The 20,522-nt window shown below is 30.8% G+C and overlaps 1 protein-coding gene across 2 annotated transcripts; it reads right to left on the reverse strand.

Moving 5' to 3' along the window:
* Positions 1–12: 12 nt before the first annotated feature.
* On the reverse strand, positions 13–20,230 carry Gad1 (glutamate decarboxylase). 2 transcript variants are annotated; one of them, XM_070641234.1, is made up of 11 exons: positions 20,113–20,230; positions 18,411–19,663; positions 15,593–15,662; positions 10,258–10,494; positions 7,433–7,494; positions 6,938–7,367; positions 6,796–6,878; positions 6,662–6,729; positions 3,763–3,841; positions 3,187–3,531; positions 13–3,127 (listed from the first exon to the last, which is right to left on the reverse strand). In XM_070641234.1, exons 2-11 carry the CDS (start codon positions 18,480–18,482, stop codon positions 2,954–2,956), a joined length of 1,620 nt encoding a protein of 539 aa, XP_070497335.1. In that variant the 5' UTR covers positions 18,483–19,663; positions 20,113–20,230; the 3' UTR covers positions 13–2,953. The 2 variants fall into 2 exon arrangements, with proteins under 2 accessions (XP_070497335.1, XP_070497336.1); XM_070641235.1 differs by lacking the exons at positions 18,411–19,663; positions 20,113–20,230 and adding an exon at positions 15,731–15,866.
* Between the last annotated feature and the right edge of the window lie 292 nt (positions 20,231–20,522).

Consider the following 20,522-nt stretch of genomic DNA (forward strand, 5'->3'; position numbering starts at 1 on the left):
ACTCAGTTTTTGTTGTTCGATTATTTTATTCTTTAATTTATTTCATATTTCTTTCTGCATCAATAATATACTTCTTTATTCAACCATATGCTGACCGCTGTTTAAAGGCAATCCGCATAACATTTTTCGGCATCAACAACACATAAAACATCTATAGATTTTTCTTTATTCTTGTTAATTATCAATTAAATTATCATTTTTTTTTTAAATTACGTTTTTAATTAAGATTTTTATGGAAATCATCACTACGACGTATGGCAATGTGGATGATGATTCCATTGAACAACATTTTTCATGTGAATTTTATATCACGCATTAAAGTTTTAAATTTTTTTAGTTTTGGAAGACTTTTGTGATTTTTGTTGTCATTTAATTTATTATAGTCGGCGTACATTCAGTTACGGCCTTATCAATTTTCATTTAAATATAATATTTATATACTTGACTGCTTGAATATATGAGCAAAAATAGAAGCTTTCTTTCTAAATATTTTTTCTTTCTTTTTCTTGTGTTTTTGCAAATAAAATTTAACAATTGATAATTAAATGACATAGTTAATTAGTGCTTAATTGATAATCGTACTTAAGAATTGAAAATTTAAATACTTTAATGATAAACATTGAAATACTTTAAAAATTCGCTTCCTAATTTTGTGCTAAACTAAAAAATTTATTATTTTTTGTTTATTAATTGCCAATTTAAGTTTCAATAATTGATCTGTAAAGGTCTTTTCCATTTCTATATGTACAAATGTTTTTAAATTATATTTATATTTAATTTATAGAATAATAATATCATTTATTTTCTTTTATCAGAGATTCTGTTGGCAGATCTCTTGATTTATGAATGTTTTGCATGAAGTTTGAGTGAATTTGATCGTTAAAAATTAAATTTGAATATTTTTAATCTAGTACGTTATGTAGAATTTAAAAGTAATCTAGATTATAATTTCAAAAACTAGGACATTCTTTGAATTTTTACAAAAATTGTACTAGATTCTTGTTAAAATATTCAAATTTGTACTAGATTTCTTCAAAAATTCTCTAGATTCTCTCAAAGCTTCAATAATCGTCCTAGATTTCACAAATTTAAATCCAAATTTTCCGTTAACAATTCAAATTTCCCAAACTTCAATGCAATCAACAAAAAAATATTGAATTTACTTAATTTAACAAATCTTTTTTAAAAGCGTTTCCATTTCATTTAAAAATTTACAGCTAAACGTCTTTTTTTGGCTGAAGATATTAATTTTGTTAATACTTCAGGTAATTTATCGATTATTGCGATCTACACATGACGAAATGTCTCTAAGAACATGACGAATTAAAAGGTTAAAAAGAAAAAGTTTAAATTAAATTAAAAAATATTGCAATAACCTTAAATATTCCGAATTTCATTGCAAATTTGTTATCATTTCCATAATTTCAGTCGTTGTTAATTGATTTTTGCGGGAAACGAGAAATTTGTCATGCAAAGAAAAGAAGAAAATCTAAAAGACTTGATGAAAATGAGCATAAACTCAAAATTCATCAAGTCATTGTAACTATTAATTAATTGACTCTATATAGGATTTATAACTTGACAATAGTATTTTTTCTCATCAGTTTTTAAAACTAAATTTACAACTTATATGTAAGTACATGATGATATATGTGGAGATATTTTCTTGCTGGATAATTTTCATTTTTTTTCTTTTTTTTGGAAGTACTCTAATAATCATCATTTTATTCGTTGTGGAAACGGATCTTGAGTGAGCGAAAAGGTTGCATTTGAAATTAAATTAAAAATTGACCAAAAATTATCACATCTATCTTTTGTATTATATTCCATCCTTCATTAATCTTATGAACCGAAATTCTCACATTTTTTTTTGAACATTTGTTTTCATTCTTTAATTAATTTATAATTCTCATTTTACAACACAGGGTGTTATACAATCTATTCTTTATTATAGGTTAATTGAATACTTAATTTTTATAATTTTGTGTGCTTTGATGACCGTTAATTCAATTAACTTCAATTAAAAATTCTACAATTTTTTCATTTAATTTTACTAATTATAATTCTTTATATGTCAAATATTGAGAATTTTGGTGTGAAATTTTTCTATAGTAACTGATGAATTAATTTATTTCACTTAAAAATAGCATTTAACATGTTTTTTGCAAGAATAACGGACGAAATAAATTTGAAATTTCTTAAAATTCAAAATAACGGTTATTTGTGAAGCAAAAATTTCGCATCAATTTCTCAATTCAAATAGAAACTTTTTGCAAAAGTTGAGGAAAATTAGAGTTTTCCAAGACTTTTCCAACTAGTTATTCAATTCATAGGCATTATTTGTGAAAATCAAAGGATTTTTCATTCAAAGATTCAAAAGGAATTAAGGAACAAGGTAAAAATTAAAAGAAAAACAACAAAATTTGATAAATTTACATTTTTAACAAATTTAAATCAACATTATTATATTATCTGTTAAATTTAGATATGTTCTGCGATGAAATAGAGTATTATACTTTAATATCATAGAACTTAAGTTAATCAATAAACTCAACAATAAATATTATTTTTTAACAGAAATCTTAAAAGTTATATATGAGATTGAGAGTTAATTTTGATATGCATCCAAGTTGATACTTGCTTGGTTGAATAAAATAACTTTCCTATAATTTATGTTATAGCCTAGCATCTCTTTTAAAGTATTTTTGTTTAGTTTAATATTTCACGGCCCATCGTACACTCACAGACATTCATAAATAAGGAACAAGAAAATAATTGGAGATGAGGCTGCTAGATATATGTATTTTTACGGATTATATAATATTTTTTTTTGGTTGCCTCAATAATTTTGGTTGAATAATAATAGGATAATGAATGGTGTGAATTACATTCGCTAACGATATTAATGACTATAATGGAACAACTGGTGCGTGTTTATGTCTAGGGAAGATATTTACAAATCTTGACCTAAACGATCAATTTCATTCAACATGAAATCAACATCCTTTTCAAACACGGCAGCTGATGAGATAATTGATCGGAAAAAGTTTGGACGACGGTCATCAGGTTGATAGCCGACCATCAATGTTCCGGCTTGCATCATGCGGGCTTTGATGATTGGACAGATCTAAATAATGAGTTAAATGGTGAGTATCAGATTATTAACAATTATGATGTCAATCTTACCTTTGCAAGTTCCTTTTCCTTTTCAGCACTATGAGGAACGCCACGTAAACGTTTTGGAATGTACCAGAATGAAACATTGACTAATTCAGGCTCCATAATCAAATGGAACTTATCAGATTGTTCCTTAATTCGTTTCACTTCATACTGTGTAAGGTCCATCAATCGATCTATGTGTGCCTCAAATCCAGTATCACCCTTGGCACGCCATTGAAGCCACAACTTGAAAATATCATTATGACGTCCACATTGAATAACTTTATCGCCTGTATCGTACTGAATATCATAAAGCTTATCAGTCATGAAGAGATATTCGGCTGACATTTGGTTACAACTAAGCAATAAGCCCTGAAATTTATTCACAAAACAAAATTGTAAGTTTTTCTTCATTTCTCATGATGCAAAATTTATGAGATTTTTCCCCTCACGTTAGTTGAGCAGAAAAGAAAATCCTCATTTAGCAGTCAAACAACTGTGACCAATTGTAATGTCGAGCAACATATTGTGCCTCAACATAAAATTAATTTTCAGACAAGCAAGAAAAAGTTGATTTATTTTCATATATTAAATAATACTCACATCTTCCTTGAAATGGATTGTGGAACATTGCAAAAGAGCGCCCATCAGCTTGTGTGGATTCCATGTGACTGAATGTGATCTGTTCATAGAAAAATAAGATTACGTGTGTTTATGAATAAAAAATTAATTCAATGTTTATACAAGAAATTAAAATTAATCAACTTCAAATCACACAAAAATGAGTCTCAGATGAAAATTTAAATATAAATAGACACATGAGAATATTCATCATTCAATACCTCTCCCCCACAAACGGTATATATTTCAACCCCTTATCAACTGTTTGCTCAGTGACACTTTCAATACATTGAGGAATTTTTAATTTTCAATTTGCATGAAGCGCAACGATGCATTGTTCTGGGGAATTGTGGACGCATTTTGTGTCTGTTGATTGAATTTTTAATGGGAATTTTTGGATTTATCATTGTTTATTCAGAAGTGAAGCTTAATGGAATGATTTAAAGTGATGCAGGTCGACATAACCTCAAAAAATTGTGATCTAACCTCAAAATTTTCATATCTAACCTCAAAACTATCTTAGATTACTATGATGTTTTCATTTTAAATTCAAATTATTATAAAAAATTCAATTTAGCCTCAAAATTTTGTAACATAACCTCAAAATTTTCAAAATTCATTTTTTGGACAAAACGACCAAACCAAAGTTTTCTAACCCTAATTCCAGTATATAGGAAATAAAATTTTCCCTATTTTCATTTTTTATTCCACCCTCAGTTTTGCAATTAGCTTTAAACAGAGGGGAAAACGAAAGAAGGAAAAGTCATTGAATGCAGCACACGTTGAAAACAGCAACAACCCTCTTATTTGAATAATATTAACAGTAGCTGTAGTGGGAGAGATCTAGACAATGTTTACTATTCTCAAACAAATTGCGGCAGTAAGAGGATTCATATAATAGACATAAAATGATGACACTTCTCTGGCAACTTGAGAATGATTGAGATTACTGCAAAAAATAGACACTTCTGTTGCTGATATGTATTCGTCGTGTATTTATTGCACTAAAAAGATGTTTCATTTTTACGAGAGCATGATTAATTGTTTGCATGCGATATAGACGCCCATTTCATACTCATATGTCGGCAACATATGTTGCAGATTTTTTTTTTCGTCGCTGTTTTTGTTACGACATAAAAAAGTATTTCATTCATGAGAGGATTTCATACATCAGGTACTTTCAGAATGAATGGAAATGCTTTAAAAATTAAAAAGTTAAACCATTTTCATCACGCTTTGTAAGCGCTGAGTTAAGCTTTTAATGGGTTAAGAGCAATTGAAAGAGTTTTTGAATACACGGTAGAATTTTTGCATATTTTTAAGGGTTTATGGTTCTTTTGTAACTTTTTGTGGTTATGATGGAATTTTTACCTCGTTTTTTAAAAGTTTTGTGCTTGAATATAGAAGAATTGAGTTCATGCTCTACAAGCTTCCTGACATACCGTTTAAATCTAAGGAACAAATGAAAGTTTGATTTTGATGATCCAGGAAGAATTATCTCTTGAAAATATCCAGCAGAATTACATAAATTGTCACAATTTATCCAAATTATTTGTCAAATCTGCTTTAGATAAGTAAATGCTGTACAGCATAAGAGCAATGAAGTTGATTTTAACAAACTGATGTTTACTGTTTGACGATTATAAACAAACTAAATATTTGTACTAAAAGGGCTTGAAACTATGAAACTGAAAATCAACTAACTGTGGTTGAAAATATAATTCAAATGTCAAAATACCGTTGATACATTCTCACCAAATATGAGCATCAATATTAATGAATTCTAACAGAATGATAAAGGAACAGAATCAAAATTTCCAATTCCAATCATCAATCGAGAATTTTTGACATTCCTTATTAATGAACATTCATTTAAAATACCGAATGGACTTCAAACTCACGCTTTCAATTCAAAACTTTATTGGAATTCCAAATCATTTTTTATCAAACCCAATTTTTCATCAATTTAATGAAAATTCTGTAAAATTAGACTTCATGACTTGATGAATTTGTTTCTCAAAATTAAATTTGACCCTCATTCAGCCAGAAAGAGAGAAAGAAGCAAAGTCACACTTAAATAATAAAACAGCACGTCAATTAATCAATGTGTGGCTCTATAAAGTGTCAAATTCAAGCACTTAGCACGTGCCATTAATTAATTTGAGTTTAAAATTTGTTTCATCATCATCAGCGCTATGCTTAATTGTTCTATTCATAATCATGAGACTAAAAATCCCATAAATCATGCTGGATCAACATCTAATTACGCAAAATTGTGGTTTTAAAATGCTTTTAAGTGAATTTTTCACTCAGATTTTTTTTCATTATCCATTAAAGTCTTAGTTCTGTTTTTTTATGAGCTACAGCTCTCTCCTGACAATGTTACTTTAAGATTGCTCACATTTGCCTATAAAAACATAATCAATTTTCTCCCCTTCATTCGAAGGATCTATTCATGTCCATAAAATTTAATCCTAACATAAATAATCGATGTTTAAAAAAGGAACTGGGATGAAAAGAATAGGAATATGAATAGGGAAATGCTCGTAAAGGAAAGAAAATAGACAAGTTCATGATAAGAAAGCCACAATAATCAATCAGACTAAGAAAGAATAGCATAAGCATAAGCTCTTGAAACATAAATATTGATTTTTCTGTCACTGGCACTTCTGTGGTCGAGATCTGCATTTTATGACCGATTCTGCTATTGAAAAACAGCACAATTACTATTGCAATTGCCATAAATTCCAAAAAAAAGGAACAATGATTAAAAATCCAGCTTCAGGGTTAAATGAACAGCAGTTGAATGAAAGGAAGCATTCAAATGTCAATCCTTTGTCATTGTCGTAATTAAAAGTATATCACAAATTATTTCCCTTACCTTTCAATACCCGACAAGCGTGGATGTCGATGTTTCTTTGATAGAAGTAATCCACCACCCCATGCAGCCTGTATCATTGAAATAGGAAATGTATTAAGTTCAATTCTATTGATTTTTATGTCAAATTGTCTTACATCAATATGGAACCAACAGTTGTACTTCTCACAAATGTCAGCAATTGGATCCAATGGATCGAAAGCCCCCAAAACAGTTGTTCCTAAATAAAATAATGAAATTGACGATTCATCCTTAAAATAATTAATTTGAATTACTTACCGGCAGTGGCACTAACAAAGAATGGAATTTGTCCGCGTGCTTTACGCTCCAAAATCAATCGTTCCAATTCATGTGGAATCATTTTACCATTTTCATCAGATGGAACCATAACACAATTTTCAGTTCCCAATCCACAAACCGATGCACAAGACTTAATCGAATAATGTGATTGATCAGATGTGAACATGCACAAATCACCAGGAAGTCCACGTGGTCCATGTTCTTTATATCCTGGGAACATTTTATGACGTGCAGCAAGGAAGGCATACAAGTTAGAAACTGAACCGCCTGGTGCCAAAATTGAATCACCACCAACATAACCTGGCCAAATGATATCACGCATTTTAGACAGCACAACATTCTCCATAAGAATGAAAACCGGAGCAATTTCATAGGTGAACATGTTTGTATTTGCTGTTGCAGTCAACCACTATGAATGAGAAATTGTTTACTTTGATTAAGATGTACACAAATTTTATATCCTTTTGTACTTACCTCGCCAGCCATTGAGACGAGATCCAACCCACATGAGAGCTGATTAAAGAAATGAGGGTGGCCTGGAAAATGTTGAAAAGAGGAATGATGAGCAATATGCAAAATAATGGCATGAGTAATAAGAATTTAATTTCGATGCTGTACCAAATGTATCGGAATAATCGCCCTGTGAGAGATTTTCTCAGGAATCTCTTGAAATATTCATAGTCATAGGGTGAAATTGGAATGCTTTTAATGAATGAAAGTGGAAATAAGTCGGTAATCTCATGTCAGTATTTGACATAATCATCATACGTTTAGATAGACACATTGTTTAATGCAGGGTTGTTGAATTAAAAAAATTGCAGCTATAAACAGCAATGAGGGAAATGAACTTTTAAGCCCTGCATTAGACACACAAATCCGATCACAAAATCGCATCAGATGCTCAGAGAAGCGGAATGTAATTTAAAAATCACATGAAGGAAGCAAGGAATTGTTCCCCTTTTTCAACAACAGCAGCTAGCAGCATCGAGGAACTTTAAATAATAATAACAAACATTCTCGTTTGGAATTTCAAAAATTTTTCAATTAAATACAGTAAGTACTGCATAGAGGAATAAATGTGATGTTTAATGTTTAAAACGATTTGTCTTTTAAAGTTGCTTGCAATTGGATTGGAATGGATGTTTGTTGAAATGAGTTTGTGGAGGATTGCAGATTGTCGGAGCAGTCCTGACAGGAGTTCGTTCACAACTTCCAAAAATCAGTACAATTCTTAGGTTCGAATCCTAATTTTGTCTATTCTAATCTGTAAACAACACAAAAGAACAAGTAACCTGGATGGGAACATAGTTGTCAGGACACGGCTGCATTGCCATTTCAATGATGGAACCCAAAAAAGAAGTCATGCACCTTGAAGGCGAAGTGACTACTGTTCAGCCGTCATTTCCTTCCATGCGTTACTTGAAGCATCAAAATGCCAAATCAGGCAAAATCAAATCGATAACTTCTAAGTCTAATAAGACAAAGACTTACTAAGAATGTTTTAAGTTCTTTTAAAAACTGCGCTTCCTTTTCCAACATCCAGCATAACTTCCCATCATCTAATCCCATTTTTTTAAACAACATTATTTATGAAACTTTTTATTTTCTTCATTCTGCAATTTCAGTTCCTTCGATTATGTCGAGCAAGTGTACCGTGAGTAAATGCCCTGATGCTTCCTCGAGTGCGAGTAAATGGAAGCATTTTTCTCAATTTTTTTTTGTTCTTACTGAACATCAAAATACAATCTACCACCCTCATTGATCGTCTACGTCTGTTTTATGAATATATTTTTGGATGAATGGATTCATTCGTTGTTTTCTTGATTGTTTCTTCTTCTTTTACTACACCAGACGATAACGTATAGTAAAAGTCATTCATATATTTCTATTTATAGTACTTCCGATATCAACAAATGTCCTAATAATAGCACAACAACCACAAAGGACAGGAAATTATGAATTCGTTCATAAAACCGAATATTAAATCAAAGAAATACAGCCAGCAACCAACATGATTGTAATAGATAATTTTCTATTCAATTTATCGTGTCATCGAGCCCTTCCTTTGAATCCATAATTCATACTTTATTCTTCCTTCTTTTTACCGTGTTGTGGTGTGCCGTTAAAAGTCATGTTTATGATTGAATTATTATCACGATGAAGAATAAAATATTTGTTTATTCTCCCTATGATCTCTTTGGTTGTGCATCCCAGTTAGGAATGGACTTGAATGTTGGATTTGGAAGTTTAATTTGTGATTATTGTTTTGAAAAATTGTAGTTTTTACCAAAAAATTTAAAAAAAAAATAATTAAATATAACCAAAACTACAAGACAATTTATTAGGATTTGAACCTTGATTCTAATGATTTATTTTCAATCATCAATTTTAACTGCATGTAATTCGTATGCAAACTGACATATAATCTTATCAATATGAATGCGTAAATCAAAGGCATAGACCAGACAAAAATTTATGGAAATGCCATGAACCATATGCCGTGTGTGGCTTTGATCGAGACTTACCACCAAGGTTGTCCACCACTGGCATTGACAGTAAGTCTTGAGGATGGGATTGAGGCGAAAGGTAACCTGGAGCCTGACCGGGGTTTAAAATTGACAAATTTTCCAAAATGGGAGTAGAGTTGACCCCAAAAAACCCCTCAACCTGAACCTTAAATACAAGACTGCTTACTTCTAACTGGGAAATTCTCATCAACTTTTTACATTCACATTCCAAAAGTAAGAACGTAAAAAATTTTCATTGAAATAATAATTTAGGGGATGACTTTTTCCTCCTTCCGTTCGTCGAGAGAGGTCACGTGCACACAATATTGATTAGATTAGTGAAAATCTACACAAATATTGTTCTCGCTATGAATGAGCTGAATAAAAATGTGATTATACCTGATATAAAAACTTATTCCTTGCTCTGATTTTTCATGTTACACAATATCATCTCCGTACCCCTTTTTGACGTTCCATAAGTTTGTTGTTGTAAATGCGAGAATAATATATTGAATGGAATTTTCATTAAAATAGAACCCTCCTGAATTGTGTCTTCCTTCTTATTATTCGAATAGTATCAACAAATGATTTTGCGGGAAGGATTTTGTGATGCAAAACCCAAAATTGAATTTTGATGGGCATTTATTGATGTGATTATGGCACTTTCTACTTCTCTTGCGGCCATGTTATTCCTTTTTTATTGAAATTGATTGCTAATCAGCCATAAATTTGCATTAAAGATCCTTTACTTCCACAGCAACGAAATTCATCAAAACTAGACTAACTACTCACCAGTCTTCACTTGATACTTAAGAGTTGTGGCACAATCAAAGATCAGTTGCTGTAATGGAACTGGATTTTCATGAATATCCAAGTCAAGTAATTTCTTCATGTCTTCTGGATGATGAAATTCCAAGATCTTTTCATCTCTATTGTTGGTAGCATTAACATAGTCCAAAAGGATGTCAGTTACTTTCTGAAGAAACTCTCGAGTCTCCAATTGCGCCGTTTCAGAATGAGGCAACAATTCTGTAAAGAAAAAGAAATTAAATTTGAGGTTAGAAAAGTAAGGTTAGAATTATATTGATGATTTAGGCTTTATTGAGGTTAGAATTCTGGATATTTTATTTACATTAATCTGTTCTTAGAGTACAGATTTGATGATTTAATAACAATTCAGCATTATTTGGAATTATTTGAGGTTATGAAAGTTTATGAGAATACATAACATGAGAACCTAGGTCAGTCTTCTTCCTAGTTGTTAAAATTAATTAGCCATTGGCAAATATTTGCTAAAAATCCTTTACATTTCTGAATTTTTAAGCTGTCTAACTTCATCTTCAGTCATCGAAGAAGTAGGCATAGATTACGACATGATAAATTAGTTTACTCGAGTTATGCAACAAAGAAGAAAAACAGCTTCCAAAATAGACATGGAGATTTATTAAGAAATTGTTTTGAAGATAAATTAACTATGCTATGATAAATCTTTTCAATATTACATGGAATTATAGTGCTATAAGTAGTCATAATCTTGGATGTTGGAATGTATGAGTATTTATCATGAAAATGAGTATTTGGAATCTATTGGATAGTTGGTCTATTTTTTCTGGATGTTGAGCCAATTATTAAATATTTTGGAAATTAATCGAATAGTTGTTGAATAGCACAAGTCTGTTCATGGATCGAACATCCTAAACCAGGCTATGTGACTATGGAATGATATAGGATTTAAACCGAATTCGGGAACAAGACAGAACTACGCCGGACTGGAAATACTCGTGCTATTAGAATTAAAACATAGATTCTCTCTTAATTCAGCATCTAAACCTAATTCCCAGACTTACAAATTTCCCCACAAATTCAATTCCTTCTCCTATGCAACTCAATAAATCCCTCATCATCATAGACTGCAGCTAATCTTTAGGAAAAAATTGCCATTCTCAAAATTGAATCACTTCAACCCCTCAAGAAAAAATTACTTCATTCAACTCCCCTTATCGCTCTAGGGGGAGGCTTAAGTTGTCGCACTTAATAAATTAATACATTTATTTTGATACTTTATGGTTGAGATGAGTGTACTCAAAAGGATTTAGTATCAAAATTGAATTTTAATGTTGTGGAAAAATAATAGATTTGATCAATATTTCGGATGTGTGGGGTTGTTGGTGAATGACGTCTAATTGTTAGATCCTAAAAATCTAGGATTGGGTGAAGGTTACTGCGCTATAGGAAGAAGGCCAGTACGATATGCTATAAATACACGAAATAGTGCAGTGGTCTGCAACCTTTGTGCCTCAAAAAAGGTTTGGAAATTCCGAAAACCGTATAAATTGTGCGGTTTCGGTCGAGGTTACCCTTCACTGCTATAAATACACTACTGCTACGATATAGTGGTACACCTGGCATGACAAAGTGGCATTCCTGTACCGTACCAGTGGTTTACCGTTTTCTGTGAATTTAACTGACAATCTTTGTGACACAACATAGTAAACATGACAAAAAGTCCCATTATCAATAGTCATAACTAGTAAACAACTCCCAAAGGTAGTCCACAAAAAGTATAATTTTTTATTAAATCCATAAAGACAATCCAGATTGAAAATAAATGAGAAAATGATGAGAAGTGTAATTTACATGCATTCACAAAATATGCTACCCATAAAAAGTCACTCATGTAGGAACAAAATTAATAGAGCAATCATGTCAGTGGAATCATAAAAATTATGATAAATCGCTGAGTCTGTAAATGACAGTTGATGTTTGCCTTTTTTCTAGTTGCAACAATGAAGGAACAACTTTTTCCGTACTTTTTCATTAGTTTGAGTTTGCCTGCCTGAGCAAAATAAGGAAGAGAATTAGTTGCGCACATAAAAATGATTTTATTAGATACAGGAACGGAAAAGAGTCGAGGGAGAGGAAAAAATTTAATTAAATGCTATAATTTGTCAAACAATTGAGTTGAAGGACGTATATCAGCGGGGAGTAGAGAATGTATTTTGGCAGATGAGGCGCATATCCATGTTCTGTTCATATTTTATGGATAAATTATGTAGAACGAATGAAAATCTGAATTTTATTATTTCTATTAAAATAGTTTATAAGCTCTAGATCTAGCTATAGTTGTGGTAGCATGTGGCAGTGCTGCTTATGAACAGTTTTAGTTCTCTATGCAAACTGAACATAAATTTTAAAAGGCTATAAATTTTGCCACATCTAAAGAGAAACATAGAAATTCTAGAAATAGACAGTATGAAGCATCTAGCACAAAAATTTCCATTTCCAAAACGCATTGCCAATGAATTTTCAACATTTCAGGCAGATCCAAGGAATTTATTTTGTTATTTTAGGAATAAAATTTCTTCTTCTTTGTGTGATCTGATTAAAATATATAAATTTAGGAATGGAATGCTGTACAGTTGTAAAAGCATTCCAACGTATTTACGTCAGGGGTTGACTATATAGCACAACCCCTCACATGTAATCGTAATGGAAATAAAATTTGTCTTGAAGCGAGGATTGGCAAGACTTGACAATGTATCTACATTTAATTGTTTCCTAAGTGTCTCATAATCGCCTTACGTCTTCAAAGTTGATTGTTACTTATGGATGGGAAATAAACGATAAGAATCTTCAATTAATGGGCAAAAAGCTAATAACTTTGGAATCTTTAAAAGCAGATTTTGTTGCTGTCAAAAGCACTCGTTTAATTCCATTAGTTCACGCTCTAAATGATTCTCCCTTTTTCTTTAGTCGCAAGACTAAATTCGCGTATATTTTTCGGAGATATATCCGAATGATAAAAATGTCTTATGTCATAATCTAAAGGCTTTTTATCAGTTTTATAGCTAAATGTGAATAAGAATGGAATGAAAGAAGAAGGAAGAGTTGGAAATTGATACGAATTTTGTATCCTGAATAGTATAGCGTGTTCACTAAGGCACGTCGCCGTATTAACGGCAAGATTAAAAGTTGCCCAGACGGCACCGTGACAGCTTATTTTGATTCGGTCGATTGAATCGCTCAAATATGAAGTTGAAATCAACTCGACTTGACTTTTACAAACAAAATTCGAAAAAGTCTAAATTTGCTATAACTGGATCTGTGAAAATTGGTATAAAAAGGATAGTTAGAGTGTAGAAGCTTGATAGTCAATATGGAATTGGTTCAAGCAATATCAACAATGTTCTGTATAATTCTGTAATGTTAGGAAATTCAAAAAAAAAAATAAACCGAAGAATGATTTTTAAATATTGTTATATCAAAGGAATTGAACCTCAGACATTTCAAAAATTTTGCTTAATTTACAAACAACCCGTAATTTTAACTTGACTAAATTCTTATTTAAATGACAATTCCGTTCTTAATAGAATCAGAACAGAATCCCAACATCCCTACTTGCCATGTCCCAAATAAAAAATCAAAACTTCTCCTTTCATCCTTGAAAAAAATAATATTTTTCAATAAGAATAATTTTTTTTTATGACAAAGTAAGCAAAGCAAAACCAGTCAGAGAGCATTTGAATTATAAATAAAAGTCACTGAAGTGGATAAATGCTTTGTTGCTCTGCTACAAACATTTCTATTTGTTGTGCCATTTGTTTGAGAGCTTGTGGATTTAATACCTCAAAAATATCCCATTCCACCTTAATGTCGTCTTTGCATTTTCTGCAACCCCTCTTGAATTTCATTCACAATACGCAGGATGTGTAAAAGAATGCTGTGAATAAGAGGAAAAACGTGTGCCATGTTGTGTATAGTCGTGTCTTTTTTATATTATTAATAGAAGTATGATAAAAAAAGAATCCCTTAGTCAAAAAATATGAGTATGAAGATAAGAGTCAGCATAGAGACTGAGAATGATGTATGAGGTATTGATAGTGTGGGCAAGGACTGACGTAAAAAGACATCATATTTTTTTACGATTGTAATCGGATCTTATACAATAAAAGTAGCATATTCTTAATGCCACAGCTGTCATGGGAATGGGAATGTGATATAGTTTTGATTTATGGAAATTGTCATAAACTTCTGACTTCTTTTAGAAGCTTAAGTGGAATTATCATGATGGAAAGAATCTCCAGGTAATGAAATTCTATTTACAACAAAACGTTTTCTTAACAGATTTGCATTAATGAGACTTGCTTCCCGTTAGGAAGTGAAATCAATTTCCCTGCTTATCTCGTTCCCTACTCTACTTCTTGCAGTCTACATTAAATACTGTTAAATTTTCATAAATGGGAAATTATGCCAAATGCTGTACAACATATAACATAAATCTCATCGTAAATGTTTAATCGGCGCCCGTAGCCCGACATTCAATTAAGGGATTATAACACTCATACAAATGAATGGAAATTGTTTTAATTTAATGGAATTATGGGAACAATTTTAAGCAATGAATTTAATTTTATTGCAATTTTCTTCTTGTTAAGGTATGTAAATTGTCTAGTTTTAATTTAATTGTGCTTTAATTTATTGCAAATGAACGAAATTTTTGCATATTAAGGAATCAAATAATCAGAAAAAGCAAATTTGGATGTTCAAAGTGATTTTCCGTGATTTTATCGATATTTTTTCAAATTTTAAAACTCAATTAAATTTTAAATTTTTTGACCGAATTTTAAATGTTAACTTTGATGATAAAATAGATTGTTATATAAAATGCAATACATTGTTATAACGGTTATTTGATATTTGAATAGTATTTATTGTACTTAGTTGTAACCCCCTTTTTTATACAAAAGTTCAGTATATTTTTGAACTTTTAAGGATAAACATTATTGTGAAATTATAAATTCGTAAGGAAGTCGTTTTATTTAAACTAAATTTACCACAGTTACAAAATACAACAATTCTAACAAATTCATCAGAATGCAATCTATTATCTTGAAAATAACAAATGTAAAGCTCTCAAATTTATTGTAAAATTCTTCATTTTTGATGAATATCCAATATTGTTTTGGATATTCTTTCTTTCAAGGATTCCATAGTTTAAATCAAATACTGTAGTTTAAGTTGATAAATCCTAATCAGCGATAAATTAGATCAGGTCAGGATTTTAAGAAATTATAAATTTCAGATCCAAAACTTATTTGATTTTAAGTAGATTAAGGATAAAACTCACCGTGTGCTGTAAGATTTGCAGTCTTATCAGACAATTTGTAATTGTTGGGATTAATGGATGTCATCCTGTTCTGTAATGAGAAGATGATGAAGAAATAATTAATATTACATAATTTATAGCATCACCATAAATAACTACCTTCAATTACGTAATTATTTCTACTTAAAGGAAAACTTTCGTATATATTTTGACAACAGTCTTCTAAATTTGATAATTGATTATGTACTTCAGGTTCTAAATAGACTTTAAACTTTATATTTTAACAACAATTTGTAGATATGGATTTGATAAATTTCTAAAATATATATTTCACTTTCTACTTAACAAGAACTAGATTATTTGTTCCTAAAATATCACAATCACTTAAAATTGTGTGGCTATATCAGATAAATATAGAATATCACTAACTTTAACACAACTGCCCTGTATTAATTTTCACAAAAATAATTTTTTTTAATATTTCTCTTGGTCTCAAGTTGCAATACTGTACAGTTGCAGAATCAGAGCAGTTATGATTCAGTTCTTATTGTGGCACAAAATATTTAAAGTGCAATGGAATGGTGAGAACATAGAGGAAAGAAAAAATAGGATAAATGGGGAGCACAATTGCGTCATCAAGATCGGCCATGTTGGAAATGAGGCGGAGCATAGAAAATGTTTTGTCGTACATACACAAGAAAAAAGTACGAGAGAACCATAAATGGGGATATTGGAGTGAGAACATTGAATAGTGTGGGTGGATTGTGGGAGATTTGTGGTACGGAAGCTTTTCGTCATGTTCCTTTTTTTTTGCTGGTTCTGATGATGTGCTATTAAGTAAGAGGCATAAATTAACGGCTTGAAATAACAATCGACTTTTTTTTTGCTGCTGCCAACTTCCTCTCACAGCCTTAATATTGAAGTGAAAGTTTGAAAAAATAAAAATATAATTAATCTAAAGCTATAAGTAGCAGAAAGGTCTGTTATGGTTGTGAAGCTTCTTCCATTCATTCATACACCCACACATTTGTAAATTTGGAACCATTGCTTCCTTGGCAAGAAGAACAGCCATAAAAAATTGTGAATGACGTCATCAGGAATAAGAACAACGTAAATGATTTTGTGATATGTTAGGCTTATATCGTGTGACCTACTTTCCTTTTTCATTTTGATTCAGGAACAACAATATACAAAAAAGTTTCTTGTTCTTCCTTCCAATCTTGTCGTTTACATTAAGCTGGAAATAATTGCTTCTTTTTTTGCTATACTTTACGTGTCGTGCAAACATAATGACGATTGTTGACGCAATTGTTATTCTCATTTATGGAGGCGTTATAATTTATGCTAAAGCACCATATACTCGCACTTTTTTATGCTTCAAATCAATACGAAACATGAATCTGGATGTGAGAAAGCATAAAAAAGTTTATCTTCGCAAAAACTTCATTTATCTTCGGATGGGAATAAAAAACTTAATCAGAATCTTATATCAGCAAAAACTGATTGTATTTTTAAGGATGGATTATGTCACAGATTCGTGTTATTGTCGCCCACACATGAGCACAAACATTTTGTTGTGTTTTTTCTGTGTGATTGTTATTTTTTTGGGGAAATTCAAGCTGATTCTTAAATACGTAATAAATTTTCCATAATCTTCTGTACATTTGAATGTATTATTAAAAACTTTAACTAATTTAAGCTGTTTTAATTGAGTTTTGAGAGCTTTTAAGAGATTTATGTATTTAACGGTTATTCAAAATTTGAAATTTCAAACTAAGAATTTACTCATCTCGGTAAGAAAAAGATGCGAAATTTCAAATATTAACCGTTATGAAACTTTCCTCAACAATAAATTTCATGTGTCCTACTTAATGTACAGCTTAACAACAGCAGTTACCATATCTTCAAAGTTATTGATTGCGCAGACAATCCATAAACCAATAAGTTACACTTCAATCTATATCCATTAAAGCGGAATAAAAAGAGATGAAATATCGTCAGATTGTATCCATTGATGCCAAGTAAATCAACTAAATATTTAGGTTACGTCCATTTTGTTTATTTATACATAATCAATACTCTCTTCAGTCTTTCTTATGCTCTCATAGTCTCGTTAGTCCTCGTTTGTAACAAAATAATATCAAAGTGTAACATTTATACACAGAGAGAGGATTCTGTAAAGTCAATGATACTTCAAGGACATTGATAATGCAAACTGTGTCATGTGAATATAGTCATTTGACTGATATGGTTCTATAACTGGCTCTTCATTGGATATAATGAAAAAAGCTTGTGGAATGAGTTCTGTGGTAAATTTTTGGTAGTTCAAGCATGAAAATTGGTCAGCCATAAGAAAAACCAATTTTTTGAATGAAAAACTTTGAATAAAACAGCCGCAGACCAAAAATCAAGATCCATGAGCAATTTTCTCTACATTCCAACCGTAAAGAGCTTGAATATCCATACAGAAAAGCTATTCAATCGAAAAACCTAAAGACAATGGATATAAAAAATCCATCCAGACTGTAAAATGCTCAATAAACTTTCTATTGATCGGAAGCTCAATTGAACTTTCAACTGAGTAAGCTATGGAATGCTCTCTCAGTTGACTAAGCAGAAAGAATTGAGCGATTTTTTTGTATTATTTTCATTCTAAAAGCTCAACGTAACCTCAAAGTAAGGCACAGCACAGAAAAATGAAAAGAAAATGTTGGATGTTATGTAACGATCGAATCGATTTTCCATTAAATTTTCCTTTTTTCACGACAAAATGGAAATTGTTGACGATTTTCAAATGAAAATTCCTGAAAAATGGAGGATAAATGACTTCAATACTCACTTCAGCTCCGGGAATTTTGATTTTTGACACAAGATTGTCAAATTCTGATTTAAGTTTCATAAAACTATCCATCTTGTCTACACAATTATTCAACTAATTTAATTAAACTTTTATTTTTCTTATTGATTAACACAAAAAATTTGCTAATTTTTCCAATTATTTTAATTCCAGTTTTTCCTTGACAAATTTTCAATTAATTTTGTCTCAAAAAATCCCAACTTTTACACAGCACGACGTAAAATAGAACTTTCTCATTCGACAGTCAACAACGGAAAAAGCTAAGTGATGCTGGTGCGCTCTCAACATTATTCTGTGTAGGGATGTGAATATTTTCGAGATTGTATTGTGTCGTGCGCGATGGACGCAACGAAAATTTTCGTGAGATTTTGTCTTGTTCTTATTTCCATTATGAGTACGGAGGAGTTCGACTGCCTTTTGTGTACATAAATGGTTTGAAGATTGAAATTGTGAATTACAGCACAGTTGAAGTATAATTTTATAGAAAATTGATGACTGAGGATTGAAAAGTTCGCTGATGTCAAGTATTTCAAAATGTCAACAGTCGTTCCTTAATCTTTATCAATTTATTTCTCCTCTAAACAGCTGTACATGATATTTTTGATATAAATTAAGACAAGGTTCTCTTTTTTTAAACGACTTCAGGCATTTTACAAACTTTTATCTTGTATCACAGGCAGAGGCAGGTTTCGTCATCAAAGAAATTACTTCATACAATTTATTGAGCTTGTACATTTGATGATGTATTGTTGCTATTATCTTTTACGTTGTGGAGGTCTCTCGAATCTATAGACATTGAGCCTGAGAACATTCTGTTCTATTTTATCAAATTTTGAGTTTGTTGTCATTCGGAATCGTTGACATTAAGCTTGATATTTGCTTTAGGGGAGTGTGACTGTTTAATATAGATGCATCAGGTGTTACTTTAACTCAACATGCTTTTTTACTTCCTTGTCTCGTTGATGTCAAGCGATTTTGATGTTTTAAGCTTTTAGGGATCGATTTGTTCTCCTTGTACTGTCAAGGAAAGTTTTTAAGCTCTTTTATAAGCCGTAAACATGATGTAACATTTTAGAAATTGAGTTCACGGACTTTGAAATGGAGTTTTCATGTATTTTCTCTTATTGTGTTGATGATTTGATCACAGGACTCTTACATTTGCAATGGATGATTCGGCTGACATCTTAAAAAACTGTTCTTGAAGATTCACTGACTAAATTGTACTTTTATGTGTGCTTAAGACAATAAATTGTTCCGTATAAAAAAATTAAGAATGTTTTGAAAAACAAGGGGGTTAGAACTATGAAAAATAGAAAAATTGAAAGGTTTTGAAATTTAAATTATAATAAAACGTTAGAATTTCAAATAGTCTGCTCAATTAATGTGCTACATAACAAAACAAAGCCACAATTAGTATTACCAATGTAAACACTCCTTTTGAATGTTATTTTGATTTTTTAAAGAATTAATTCCTGCAAAAAAATCAAAACAAACTCATAATTTGTTGATAAAATCTAACAATTTCATAAAAAAATCTAAATTTAAGTTCAATAAAACTGCCCGACATTCCATTTCTAAAATTTTTCCAGAACTCTATACAATTTCCATTGCAATAATTAACAAATGCACTTCTCACTTTCTACATTTAAGCCTTATTTCAACAGAAAAGTGTCTCAACAAATACCTTATCATATCTGTCGCAATCACAAACTTCCGACAATTACCAAAGGTGGACAACTTATTTTGTATCAATAATTTGATATCGCTTTTCACTACGTAACTATATAGTAGATACAGACAGTAATTAGTTGTAGGTGAAAAAGACAAGTCGACATGACAATAGCCTATAATATATAGTACCTTTAAAGTTGTAGAACTAATCAATTATAGTTTTTTATTCTGTGGAAAATCGATTAATACGCAAAAAAAAAGAAAATTATCACATCATAGCCTGATAAGAGGAACCGCGAAAATAAATAACTTTGTTTTTCTGGAAAAATTGAATTATTTCGATGGAAAAATAAATCAGAGTCGCAAAAATTGATATGCGTCACATGTCTATCGGTGTTGTGTATATTTACTCATAAAGTAGTA

This window comes from Chironomus tepperi, unplaced genomic scaffold (assembly GCF_022539635.2).
Source record: "Chironomus tepperi strain 1889 unplaced genomic scaffold, CSIRO-AGI_Ctep_v1 contig_244, whole genome shotgun sequence".
Classification (NCBI taxonomy): Eukaryota; Metazoa; Arthropoda; class Insecta; order Diptera; family Chironomidae; genus Chironomus; species Chironomus tepperi.